The sequence below is a fragment of the Ursus arctos genome, unplaced genomic scaffold (genome assembly GCF_023065955.2).
Source record: "Ursus arctos isolate Adak ecotype North America unplaced genomic scaffold, UrsArc2.0 scaffold_36, whole genome shotgun sequence".
In the NCBI taxonomy this organism is placed as follows: Eukaryota; Metazoa; Chordata; class Mammalia; order Carnivora; family Ursidae; genus Ursus; species Ursus arctos.
The window spans coordinates 8,717,829-8,732,529 of record NW_026623050.1 but is presented as its reverse complement, the minus strand read 5'-3'; the positions used below and the strand labels follow the sequence as shown (position 1 = coordinate 8,732,529).

General features: G+C 37.2%; 1 protein-coding gene across 6 annotated transcripts in view; it reads left to right on the top strand.

Moving 5' to 3' along the window:
- TTBK2 (tau tubulin kinase 2) overlaps positions 1–14,701 on the top strand; it is a 133,460-nt gene that overhangs the window by 52,909 nt on the left and 65,850 nt on the right. For 5 of the 6 annotated variants that reach the window (XM_026479903.4, XM_057306194.1, XM_048218300.2 and 2 more), the window contains one exon: positions 9,125–9,198. The exons of the other annotated variant lie outside the window; for it this stretch is intronic. In XM_026479903.4, the coding sequence (XP_026335688.1) occupies positions 9,125–9,198 (74 nt within the window). The remainder of the gene's footprint in view (positions 1–9,124; positions 9,199–14,701) is intronic. 6 annotated transcript variants of the gene reach the window in all.

Sequence of the window (14,701 nt, the reverse complement as noted above, 5' to 3'; positions counted from 1 at the left end):
TCTTGGCTGTTTTAAATAATGTTGTATTGAACATGGGCATGGGATGTCTCTTCAAGATAGTAATTTCATTTCTTTGGGTATATACCCACAAGTGGAATTGCTAGATCATATGGTAGTTCTGTTTTTAATTTTTTAAATTTTAATTCCAATGTAGTTAACATGCACATGTGCTTCATTAGTTCCAGGTGTACAATATAGTGACCCATCAGTTACATGCATTACTTACTGCTTATCAAGACAATCCCAATCCCAATCCCTTTCACCGGTTTTAACCATCTCCCATGCAACTCTCTTCTGGTAACCATTTGTTTGTTCTCTACAGTTAAAAGTCTGTTTTTTGGGGGTTGTATCTTTTTTCCCCCCTTTGTTCATTTGTTTTGTTTCTTAAGAAACTATTTTTATTTTGAGGAACCTCCGTACTATTTTCCAGAGTGGCCACACCACTTTACATTCTTAGCAACAGAGCACAAGGATTCCCTTTTTTCCACATCCTTACCAACACTTGTTATTTCTTGTTTTTTTGATACTAGCCATTCTAATGGGTGTGAGGTGATATCTCACTGTGGCTTTGACAAGTTTTTCTCTGCTGATTAATGATATTGAACACTTTTTCATGTACCTGTTGACCATTTTACTATCTTTGAAAAATGGCTATTCAGGCCCTCTACCCATTTTTATTTTTTTTATTTTATTTATTTATTTTTTAAGATTTTATTTATTTATTTATGTGACAGAGAGACAGCCAGTGAGAAAGGGAACACAGCAGGGGAGAGGGAGAGGAAGAAGCAGGCTCCCAGCCGAGGAGCCCGATGTGGGACTCTTTCCAGGATCACGCCCTGAGCCGAAGGCAGACGCTTAACGACTGCGCTACCCAGGCACCCCTCTCTACCCATTTTTAAATCAGACTGTTTTTTTGCTGTTGAGTTGTATGAGTTCAGTATATATTTTGCAAATTAACCCCCTATCCCATATATGATTTGCAAATATTTTCTCCCATTCAGTAGCTTGCCTTTTTATTTTGTTGATGGTTTCCTTTGTTGTGCAGAAGTTTTATACTTTGATGTAGTCCTGCTTGTTTATTTTTGTTTTAGTCATTTTGCTTTTGGTATGAAATTCAAAAAAATCATTGCCAAGACCAGTGTCAAGGAGCTTATTCCTTATGTTTTCTTCTATGAGTTTTATGGTTTCAGGTTTTACATTCAAGTCTTTAATCTACCTTGAGTTGATTTTTGTGTATTGTATAAGATAGAGCCTAGCTTTGGGGCACCTGGGTGGCTCAGTCATTAAGGTCTGCCTTCGGCTCAGGGCATGATCCTGGCGTTCTGGGATCGAGCCCTGCATCGGGCTCCCTGCTCCTCTGGGAGCCTGCTTCTTCCTCTCCCACTCCCCCTGCTTGTGTTCCCTCTCTCACTGGCTGTCTCTCTCTCTGTCAAATAAATAAATAAAATCTTAAAAAAAAAAAGGGTCTAGTTTTCACTCTTTTGCATATGGCTGTCTGACTTTTTTGTGTGTGATTATCTCTCCCATATTGTGGACTTAATTCTTTTTTTTTTTTTTTAAGATTTTATTTATTTATTTGACAGAGAGAGAGAGACAGCCAGCGAGAGAGGGAACACAAGCAGGGGGAGTGGGAGAGGAAGAAGCAGGCTCATAGCAGAGGAGCCTGATGTGGGGCTCGATCCCATAACGCCGGGATCACGCCCTGAGCTGAAGGCAGAGGCTTAACCGCTGTGCCACCCAGGTGCCCCTGTGGACTTAATTCTTATGCTGGTTTCCTTCATGGTTGAGAGATGGTTTCTGATAGCAACTGGAAGGGAGCTGCATTCTTTCTCTTTAAAAATAACATGTCTTCTCGTAATTGTGATATGAAACACTGAGTTTTGCTCTGATTGGAACAACCCTGAAACAATTATACTTGTCAGAGTAATGTCATGCATTGAGTGCCTTAAGTCTTGAATGTTTAGTTTTTTTCCCATCAACAAATTGATTTCTGTAACAAAAGAGAAATTTCTCTGTTACTCTGGTTGACTTAGAGCAGCTAATGCCCAACTTTGGGCCTGGGAGTGGATGAAGGTCATTGAGACAGTAGATACAAGATAAAGGAAGATTATTCCCCAATGGTAATTTGGGTGCTGTTAGTAAGAGGCAGTGAACACTGGGTAGTTAATCAGGAAGATGCTTTATGGGGCACCTGGGTGGCTCAATCAGTTAAGTGTCTGACTCTTGATCTCAGGGAAAAAAGATCCCTTATAAATACACTGTGTCATTTAATTTTCTCAGTAGGAAACTGAGACTTGCTTAAGTTTCCATAATTATTAAGTGGCAGGAATGAGATTTAACTCTAAGCTAGTCCTTTTCTTCTTTCCATCAGTTTTATGTCTCCTTCAAAGAAAAATAATAGGTTGTCCCACATGGTATATGGCATTAATGACCCTATCTTCTAAGATTCCAAAGTGATTTTCTGTAGATTCTTTAATTACAAATCATCACAAGGAAACAGTGAACACCTGTATTAAGAAGCCAGAAAGATCTCCAGTAAATTACCTAACCTTTTACCTTATGACCCTAGAGCTTATGACCCTAGAGAAGGAAGAGCAAATTAAACCTAAAGTTGGCAGAGCCAGCCTGGCTTGCTCAGTCGGTAGAGCATGTGACTCTTGATCTCAAGGTCGTGAGTTCAAGCCCCATGTTGGCTGTAGAGCTTACTTCAAAACAAAACAAAACAGGGGCGCCTGGGTGGCTCAGCCTTTAAGCGTCTGCCTTTGGCTCAGGGCGTGATCCCAGAGTTCTGGGATCGAGTGCCACATCAGGCTCCTCCGCTGAGAGCCTGCTTCTTCCTCTCCCACTCCCCCTGCCTGTGTTCCCTCTCTCGCTGGCTATCTCTCTCTCTCTGTCAAATAAATAAATAAAATCTTAAAAAAAAAAAAAACGATCTAAAACAGGCAGAAGGAAGGAAATAATAAAGATTACAGTGGAAATAAATGAAATAGAGGATAGAAAAACAGGGGGGAAACAAAAAAACCAAAAATTGGTTCTTTGAAAAAAAAAAAGAACAAAATTAACATGCCTTTAACTAGGCAGACCAAGAAAAATAAGGAAGAATCAGATTACTAAAATCAGGAATGAAAGAGGGGACATTTCTATTGACCTTACAGAAACGAAAAGGATTATAATAAGGGAAAACTACATACATGGCAACAAATTAAATAGCTTACATGAAATGGACAAATTCCTGAAAAGGTGTAAACTGTTGAAACTGATTCATGAATAAATAAGAATATGAATAGACCTATTACAAGTAAAGAAATTGAATTAGATGTAATAAAAAAACACCTACCCATAATGGAAAGCCCAAACCCAGATGGTTCCATCGATAAATTTCTAAAAAGCATTTAAGGAAAGATTAATACCAATTTTTTACAGACTTTGAAAAAATAGGAAAGGAGGGAACATTTCCCAATTCATTCTGTAAGGCCAGTACTTTGATGACAAAACCAAGCAGACATTAGGAGAAGAGAAAAGTGTAAACTAGTATCCCTTATGAATATAGATATAAAATTCCTCAGCAAAATACTAGCAAACCGAATCCAGCCACATATAAAAAGGATTATTCACCATGCTATAAGTGGCATTTATCTCTGGAATTCCAAGATGGCTTAAAATATGAAAATCAGTATAATACACTATATCAATAGAATCAAAGACAAAAACCAATGATTATATCATTAGACACAGAAGACCTATTTAACAAAATCCAGTACCCATTTCATGATAAAAAATACTGAACAAACTAGGAATAGAAAGGAGCTTCCTTATCCTGATAAGGGCCATGTATTAAAAAAAAAAAAACCCAAAACCAAAAAAAAAAAAAAAAAAAACCCACCAAAAAAAACCAAACCCACAGCTAATACAGTAAAAGACAACTCTTTCCCCCCAAGATAATGAACAAGACAAGGATTTCTGCACTTGCCACTTCTATTCAAGTCAAGAAGATGAAATAAAATACACCCAGACTGGAAAGAAGTAAAACTAGCTTTATTTGCAGATGACCTCTTATTTTTACAAAATCCTAAGAAATCCACTAGAAACTTTTTAGAGCTACTAAACAAGTTCGGCAAGATTGCAGGAAAGAAGATCAACATAAAGAGATGACTTATCTTACTAGACGTTAACCATACGCAATCCGAAAATGAAATTAAGAGAACAGTTCCATTTACAGTAGCATCAAAAATAATAAAATAGGAATAAATTTAATAAAAGAAGTGTAAAACTTATATTCTGAAAATTATAAAACATTGAAAAAATAAGACTTAAATATATGGAAAGATATCTTGTGTTTGTAGATTGGAAGACTTAATATTGTTAAGATTGTAGTACTCCTGAAATTGACCTATAGATTGAACATAGACCCTGTCAGAATTGCAGCTGCCTTCTTTGGAAATGGATAAGCTTATTCTAAAATTAATATGGAATTGCGCATGAGTTGGGGGCAAGGGCAGAGGGAGAGAGAGTAGCAGACTCCCAGCTGAGCAAAGAGCTCAATGTGGGGCTAGATCCCAGGGCCCTGGGATCATGACCCAAGCCAAAGGGAGCCGCTTAACCAACTAAGCCAGCCAGGTTCTTGGGTCATGATCCTGCAGTCCTGGAATCGAGTCCCACATCGGGCTCCCTGCTCGGGGGAGAGCCTGCTTCTCCCTCTCCATTTGCTTGCTGCTCTGCCTACTTGTGCTCTCTATCTCTCTGTTTAGATGTCTTTTGTACTGGGAGTTCCTAAAACTTTATAAAACGGTTTACCTAGGGACTTTGAGTTGTTTCTGTAATATTTCTGGACCTTTCCTCTAATCTTACTGTGCATGAAGTTGAATAACTATTTTTGTGAATGTGGAGTCATGCTAGTAGTACATAGCATGGGACTGTCTTGTTTTTTTATTTGCTTACCAACTAGATATGACCCCAGAGGCTGTCTAATTTACTTTAAAGACTGCGGTAGTTCTGGTGTCTCGATTCTCCTCAGGACTCTTACCTAAACGACAGTTTATTAGGTCTCACCTGATATATTCTGGGTTTGGCAAGCTGATTCTCTGTGTTTCCCCTTCTCCACAGCAATGATTTTGAATTTTTTTGTTTGTGTTTGTTTTTGTTTTTTTGAGTTGTCAGTGCTATTTGTTAAAGGAGAATTTGGAGGGGATGGAAGATCAGGACAGTTTTCATAGAAGATGGTAACACTGATGTGGATCTGTTAAAACCGCCTCGCAGGGGTGTCCCTAATACCGATCTCTTCCCACTGCAGCACAGTCCCTGCAACACTGTCACAGTAAGCTTTCTAAAAATCAAGTCGGATCTTAAGGCTCCTTTGAATTCATTTGGCTTTGGCTCTCCACTACCTACCTGATGAAATTCAAAGTTCTTCACAGTATGGCCCGATCGCCTTCACTCCCTCCTCACCTTACCCACTACTCAGTTCACGCTCTACTTGTCCACAACTCCCCAAATGTCTATTCTAGGAGTCTCAATGTGCCTCCAAAACCTTTCCTGGGAGTCGTCCGTGGACCTCAAATTACAGATCCTTTCCATAAACATAGACTAACACTCATCAACATATGGTAGAGAACCTGAAAATGGCTCGTTTTTGTTTAGTATCTTTTTTTTTAATGTTATGTTAGTCACCGTACAGTACATCATTAGTTTTTGATGTAATGTTCCATGATTCATTGTTTGCGTATAACACCCAGTGCTCCATGCAGTATGTGCCCTCCTTAATACCCATCACTGGGCTAACCCATCCCCCCGCCCCCCCCAAAACCATCGCCAGTTTGTTCCCCGGAGTCCATAGTCTCTCATGGTTTGTCTCCCCCAGTGATTTTGAATTATTAACATTCTCTTCAAGTTTAACCTACCCCACTCTCTTCATTTTTAGAGATTATTTTGCCTAATTCTTCATGTCCAAAAAATGGGGAAAATAATAATACTTAAGCTGTGAGGATTAAATGCATGCAAAGCACTTAATACAATGCCTGGCACAACATGCTTGCATATTATGCATGTTTTACTAGCTATCATTATTTTTATTAATTTATTTATTCACAGATATTGATTTCACTACTTGACATTTCACTTGACAGGCATCTCACTACTTGACAGGTACTGTGCTAGTTACCAGACCAAGATAGATATGGTCCCTGTACTCATGGAGTGTTATCTCAGTTTGTACTAGTTATTACAGTAATTTTAACACTCTAAGTGGTGGTGAAGAATTACTGTTCCAGTTAAATTGTAGTTTCTCCATGCTTCTAAATATTTGTACATGTGATTGAACTAACTTTATTAAGGATCTTCATTGATTGCATGTATCTAAAATACAAGAGCAGTAGTACACTATGCTATGAAGTATGAGGTAAGAACTCATTAAGCTCTAACCTAAAGCAATGAAGATGTGTTGGTGAATCCTGAACAGTTTGCTACTGACTTTGGATTTTGTTAACCAGTTAAGGATCTACAATTTATTTGATTTCTTTTTTTCTTTTTAAAAGTAGGATGTTTTCACTATCAAAAGATAAATAGTATTTTGGTATAACGTACCATAAGGATATTTTTGAAAGACCATTCCAGGAAGAGATAAATATAGTATGGCCTTTTGTTTTTAGGTGGTTGAAATGTCTTTGTAGTAGAGATCCTTCATTTAAATATTATATGCTAGGAAGGTGGAATCTTGAATGGGTAACAAGAAGAAAATACTTCCTAAATGATTTTTAAATGGTTCCTTTGAAGCTGAGGGAAAGAGTAATTACTGCAATTTACTAGGTGACAGCACAGTTTTGCAAGCATTTGTAAAGTACATGTAAAGTGATGTACATGCATTGTACACATAGGCAATTATTGCTCCTACTGAACTTATTTCTTGCCGGTTTCAACCCTTCCCAACAAAAGCACAGAGAATGAGAGAATAGTGTAAAAGAAGTTGAATTATTGGGGGCGCCTGGGTGGCACAGCGGTTAAGCGTCTGCCTTCGGCTCAGGGCGTGATCCCGGCGTTATGGGATCAAGCCCCACATCAGGCTCCTCTGCTATGAGCCTGCTTCTTCCTCTCCCACTCCCCCTGCTTGTGTTCCCTCTCTCGCTGGCTGTCTCTATCTCTGTCAAATAAATAAATAAAATCTTAAAAAAAAAAAAAGAGGTTGAATTATTAACTAAGACAAGTCTGGATTGTATTTATAATTTAAGTCAGTCAGTAGAAAGGTTTTTTGGTGGTGTGTTTTTTTTTTTAATGTTGAGATGTATTTCTCATTCATTCAGCAAATCTTGCCCTTCTAGCTCTTGGCGTGTAACTTGTTCACTTTTCAGGCAAACTTCTTCAAAGATCGCCCTCATTGCCTCATACTTGATTTACACTTTAATCCATTTAAGACTGGCTGCAGCCCTTTCCACTCACTAGTGACTTCCTAATTTTTATATTAACCAGCACTTCTCAGCCTTTCTGTGGCTTTTGCCATTGGCCACTTTTGCCTTAAAATGCTTCTTCTCATTATATTTCTATAATACCCCTTTCTCATCTTTTCCTCATACCTCTCTGGCTATTACTTGATTTCCTTCATGCGTTCTTCTATTTTTGCCCATGCCGTAGTGTTGCGTTTTCTAAAATGCTGTTCGTAGGATAATTTTCTTCTCATTCTTTATATTCTTCCACCGTGGCAGTCGTCCATCTGTGTGTGGGGCTCTCTCTACCTTCCATGAACTAATAGTTCCCCAATGTATTTCTGCAGCTCAGCTTTTTAATCAGCAGCACGCTTGAAATTACAGCTGTCTGCTGAATTCAGCAGGTTGTCCTTAAACTCCACATTCTAATATCCCTTACAGCCTATACAACCTATTGTATATTCTCTTATTTTGGTACAACTTACCATTTAATTGTACCAGTTTCTAGTCAAAAACTGTCTTTAGTTTCTCATATTTATCTTATTTTTTCCATCTCTCCTATACTATTTATATTTTAAACCCTATTCTCTCTCTTGGGATATTGTAACTGTCCCCAGAGTGACCTCTCTGCCTTTAGAATTGACCTCTGTGTAGTCTGTCCTCATTGCCACCATAGCAGTATTCTAAAGTACAATGTTTTAAGTGTTTTTCCTCATCTTAAAATCTTTCAGATGCTTCTCATTACCCAGCAATAGATCTGTAGATCACGTGTGCATCCATGGCCCATCTGCTTTTGGATCATTTAGAGAGCTTTTGAAAAGTTCCAACCTGTATCTTCCCCCATTGATTCTGAATCAGTAAAGAGTTTAGGAATTTACAAAGCTTCCCAAGATGATTTTGATAAGTAGCCAGGGATGAGAAAAATTGACCTCTATATGTGGTTCACCTTCTTTATTATGGAGTCCAAGACCTTTCAGGGCCTCGTGCCTCTTGCTTTTCCAGCATTGTCTCATTCTGTTCTGCCTTCATTCACTGTGCTCCAGCCAAAATCCCTCTTCTCACCCTGGAGCCCACCAGTCTTGATCCTTTTCTAGAACCTTTGTTTGCTTTTGTTGAATCAGACCCTAGAGTTTTACCTGCTCCACCTCTGCTTTCCTCTGCACCCTAGTCAGCATCTCCTTGGATTTCGTAGGTAAAACTCAAGTTGAAAACCACTGAACTAATCCAAATCAATGAGGCCCAGAAAGATTAAGTGATTAAGGGACTGAAGTCATATATTGGCGAATGGCAGACCATATCCAAAGTTCAGGATTTATATTCCCCCCCCACCCCAGGATTTATATTCCTAACAGAGTTCTTATTTATTGCTCTTCTCTCTTGTCATATGTATAATGTCTGGGCAAGTCGATCTGAAATGACCTTTTAATTCTTTACTTCCTAAATAAATTATCATTCATTTATTCCCTCGTTCACTTATTTATTCATTCAATAAACATGTATTTGATTACACAGGGAGCAGTGTAGGGTCCAGGGGGAGGTGGGTAGAAAATTTGAATAATACAGATTTTCTGTTTTTAAGGTTCTTAAGACAGGTCCTTTATATTCAATTATAAAATACTATACAGAAAAAACAAATTATTAATTTTTTAGAAGAGAAGCCATAGTATAACCTTTTCCACTGTTTTCTATCTTTCTTTCTTTCTTTTATCCAGGGAAAGACCATGTTTGTAGATTTATTGGCTGTGGGAGGAATGATCGATTCAACTATGTGGTCATGCAGTTGCAGGTAGGTTACTTGGAAATGTATCTTAAAATATTTCAATTTTGATCAAAGTACCTAATTTCAGTGGATATGAATAAAAACAGAATTCTTGGTATCATCTCAGAATGTTTTATATTATGCAGATGGAATTTTATTTAAACTGATTTGACAGATTTTTCCAAAGATGGAAGGGTTGTTCTTGTCAACTATTTTAGTTGATCCATATCTTCATTGATTGTCATCATTGCAAAGTTTTTCAGTCCCCACATGGATTTCTGGATATGAGTCTTGCCCTGTCCCTGTTCCTTCCTCTTTTTGTTACCTTAAAGTTTTTAATTTATGTGCTCAAGAACCAACTTTGCTTGAAAATTTAAGCCTTATTTGATACATAGGAGAAATGCATTTCTTTTTCTTTTTTCATTCATTAACATAGCTCTGTTCCCTAGATGGAGAGTAGAGTTGGGTTGGGGCAGCAGAGAAAAGAAATTCAGAAAGGGAGGTTTGGAGTACTGACTGCAGCAGGGAGAAGAGGGAAACCATCCCATTCTCTTTGACAACTACCTCTGCCCCTGAACACACACACACACACACACACACACACACACACACACACATATACACACACACGCCTTCTCTGAACTGTAGTCACTCTCAAAAGTGTAAAACCCTGATTCACTTTGCTGCCTAACTTAGAGTTATCAGGGAGGGTTTCCTTTCATCTTTTGCAAAATTTGTTTTTGGACATTGGATTCTTTTATTTTCTTTCAGCTTAACTGTAGAGTAGTGATTTCAGAGACATAGATCCTAGCCTAATGTTTCTTCTCATCAGAATGCTTTTATTTCCCTCCGCTATCCTTCAGCATTTGATTTAGATCTAAAGATAGTAATCTTTCTGTAAATGATAGCCTTAAAGTCTTTGGGTCATGTGATTCACTGTCTCTTGAGGCAGTATAGTTTTATCTCTTGAAGCAGTTATCCCTGTTATCTTTTTAGGTCATTAGTATAGATAGACCCTGCCTTCTCTCACTTTGGCCACTAATAATGTAACTTTTTGTATGATACTGTAGAGCTTTCTTCTGGAGTTAGTGTACACCTTATTTGATCCTCACCCTCTTATTGATCCCCATGGAGAGGCTAGAACAGGTTTTATCCCCATTTTGCAAGTGAAGGGGCTGAAGCTCAAGGAGGTTTGTGGTTTGCCTGGGGATGGACTGATTTGGTGGGTGTTAGGGCTTTGTGGAAGCCTGAGGCCGATATTCTTGGCACAATTAGAGAAAACTCTTCAGTTCTGTTTTTGGGTTACTACTGACTGGAGAATATGGATAGGAGCTTTCTTAGTCGCAGAATCTCTCTCAGTCTTAGCACATATTCATTTTTATTTTACTTCTTGTTTTTATTTTATTTACAGTTATTTAAATCTTACTTTTTGGAAATGGGAAGGTTTTTAGTCTGGGAAAACTAAGGAAACCGGTGTATATCAGATAATGGCAGCCTTTGTGGCCTTTGGCAAGTTCCTCTGGACTTATCCAAGAACCTTTCTGTTTGACTTGCATGCTATATTTTTTCCTGTTCATAAGAAAATTAATCCAGCATTAGCCCCCTATCTGTACAGTTACGATTGACTTGATTTGGACTAAAGCTAGTATAATTGTTAGAGGGTACTCTGTCTTACACGACATATCGAAGATAACTACTAGGTTTCCCTCTGTATATTGTGATAAAATTTACATACTCAGCTTCTCACTGGTACTTTCAATTTCTTCTAAAAATCCTAAATTCGTTCTTTTTCGTGGGGGTGGGGAGGGACGGGAGGAGAGGTTGAAAGAGAATCTTAAGCAGGCTCCCTGCCCAGCACAGAGCCTGAGATCTCATGACCCTGAGATCATGACCTGAGCTGAAATCAAGCGTTGGATGCTCAACCAACTGAGCCACCCAGACGCCCCCTAAATTTACTATTCTTAAATATTCTTTTCCTCTTGGTGATTCAGTTGTATAATACCTGCCTTAAAAATTTTAAGGACTGCCTGGGTGGCTCTTAAAATCTTATGAGTTCAAGAAGTTGTACTTATTTCTTTTCTCATTTCTACCAGCAAGACCTGGGACAAGTCTCATGAAATTTCCTTTCACCATTGAGACTTTATATGAGCAGTTTTAGGATAGCCAAAGGGTGATATTTTGTGAAGAGCATTATCACCTAGAGGGGGCAAAAAAATATTTTGAATCTTGTAACCATACAGGTGTAGATCTAGATTGCCTGACATCGGAGCTGCCATATTTTTAAAACTTTTTCTTATTATGAAAAAAATTAAACATACACAAACATAGAATAGTGTAATGAACACCCATGTACTCATCCCCCAGCTTCAGGTGTTATCAGTATATGGCGCGTCTTATTCCCGGTGTATTCCTCCTCTCTTCTCCCCAGATTATTGCAAAGCAAACTGAAGGCATATTTTATCTGGAAATATGTGAATGTGTATTCCTAAGAGTTAGAGATTCCTTTTTTCTCCTCTTAAGCACAGTACACAGTAGTTCCTTCACAATAGCATTAAATATCAAGATAATCTTCAGATTTCCTTATTGTATGTCTTTTACTTTTTTTAATATTTGGATTACCTGAATCTGGTTTCACACACGGTTCCACACATTGCATTTGGTGGATATAATTCTTAAACCTCTTTTATTCTATAGGTTCCCTTTATTATTATTTGTTTTTACAGCTCTTTGTTGTTGTTCATATTGTCATTGATGAAAATGAAGTCATTTGTCTTATGAAGTTCTTATGTTCTGGAGTTTGCTGATTATCTCCCTCCTTTATTTAACGTGTTCTTCTATCCCCTGTATTTTCTGTAAACTGGCGATTAGATCTTTTGTTTTAGTTAGCCAGAGTGCTTCAGAGGGGAGTGGTATGCTTCCTTTTGTATCATATCAGTAGGCAATGTCTGGATTGTCTGTGCTTAGTATTGTTAGGACTGATCCTTGAGATTTAGGGACAGTCAGCCTGATGCATCCTTTTTAAAGTCCCCAGTGGTTTTTCTCCTAGGTTTTATCAACCCATTAGTAATCATTGCCTAGATCCATTGCTTCAGTGGGGTTGCAGATGTATTATTCTAATTTTATCAGTTTTCCTTAATCTATTAGCTGGAATTCTTCATAAAAGCACTCCACCAACTATTAGGTTACCTGAGATAAATTTTATACAGGAAGGGCAGGACTAATACTTGTTTCTTTTCTTCTGTTTACTATTTTTCATATAATGAGTTGGTTCCCTAAATATTTTCCAAAGAGGACTGATGAGCTCTTTTCTTTTTAAAAAAATATGATTCCACGTATTTTATGTTTCTCAATTATTGCAGTTGTTTCTCTTTTTAGTGTTCATATTACTCCATCTTTGGCCAACAGGACTTCTTTCAAGTTGGATCCTGATTCATTTTAATAAGACCAGACTGCAGCAATCTTTGATACCATCCTTACTTTCTGGTCCAAACTCATCCTGTCTATTTCATGCTTCAGAGCTGGATGCAGCCATTTCTCCATTAAGCCCTGATTCCTCTTCATGGGAAATGATATTTAGAGACTGCAAACACTAGAGGCTATGGGTATCTCTTGCAACTGGGTTGACCATAGGTTTAAATTTATTTCAAGTGGATGGGTTCAGGACACACATTTTTTAAAAGAGAAAATAGATCATGGTTCATGTTGATATTTCAGTTCAAATTTGTGATAATAGGATTGCTAACAACTTCTTTTATATTTTTATCTCTTTGTTCTTATACACTTTTTAATATATGTAGGTGAAATGATGTTGGGATTTACATGAAAATATTCCAGCATATATATGTGTGGGAAGGGAAAGGATGTGTATTGCAGGGGAAGTAGGGGGAGTAGATAACAGGTGAAGCAAGATTGGCTATGAATTGATAATTGTTAATTCTTGGCGATGAATAGCTATATGAGGGTTCATTATGTTATTTTTTTAGGTGTATTTCACATTTTTAATAGTAAAATCCACTTGCATTTTTATTGAAATCATGTTAAATTTATAGAATTACTTAGAGAAAAATGAATTTGCTTTTTTCATTCAATAATATTCGTTCTATGTTATTATGAATAAGGATTCTTTTTTTTTTTTTGGTGGCTGCATACCAGTCAGTATGATGAGTATACCATAATTTATTTAACGTTTCGTTTATTGATATACAGATTGTTTTCGATTTTTCTCTGTAACAGATAATAACTACTTTTAGTTTCTACTCTGAAGTATAATTTGGTGGATAAAACCTGCATGTATTTACCATGTTAATAACCCCCCCAAAAAAATGACTTTTCCCTATACTCTTGCTCACCTTATATTTTACCTTTTTGAATTTTGTTAATTGATACCTTAGATTTACATTTTAAAAGATTTGGAATTTTAGGGACGCCTGGGTGGCTCAGTCTGATTAAGTGTCTGCCTTTGGCTCAGGTCATGATCCCAGGATCCTGGTTTGCATCTGGCTCCTTGCTCAGCGGGGAGCCTCCTTCTTCCTTTGCCTGCTGCTCCCCATGCTTGTGCTCGCACGCGCGCTCTCTCTCTCTGACAAACAAATAAATAGAATCTTTCAAAATAAAAAAAAAATTTTAAAGATTCGAAATTTTAGAATTATTACTAATATAAATCGAATTAATTGATTTTCTTTCAAAAGCTTTTATAATGGTGGAAGTTGTTTACAAATAAAGTTCCAGTATTTCTTAGGTATATTTTTGGAAATCAAAATATTGATTTTTGAGAAAAAATTATTGGAATGCTAATAAGTTATTAGCTACTCATGGGATCGTAAAATTCTTTGTTGTAGATTATCACTTATTTTACATTTGCTGAGATGTAGAGAACAGTAAATTCTCCTAACATTAAAAAATAGTAATAAAGATAACTGCCAATTTATACTGTGAGAAAACTGCATTTTTAAAGAAGGTATGAAATATGAAGGGCTCCTGACTTTTCCTGTAATTTTTCACTTCTTCAATTACTTGAGTGCTCTTTAGTATTCTAAGTGCTACTGAAGTAATTTAAGAATTTATTAGTTTTTCAGAAGCGAATCAGCTGTCTTCAGTTGAGGTGATGGTATTAGTGGTATTAATCCCTAACAAACACTACAAAATTTTGGGAATAGAGAGATTGGGATATTTAAATTCTCTTCTGATGTAGGAGCCGTTTTCCATTCTTTGGGCCATAGAACTGCAGCATTGTAGCCCTGCTCTTCTCATCAAATTATTGGTTTGTTATCTAGGCAACAAAGAACTTTCCTGATGGAGCAGCACTGTGAAGTGGGGAAAAAAAACTTCAAATTCAAACAGGTTTAGATTTGGAAAACAACTTTACCTTAATAGGTTAACATTGTTTAAACTTTCTGAGCTTCGGTTTCTTCACCTGCAGCATCTATTTGCAACTCTGAGGATTAAATGCAGTCATGATGTAACACATCTGGCACAGTCTAGATACAGTCGTTGCTTTTATCTATTGCTACAAGTAATTGAGTTCGTTTCA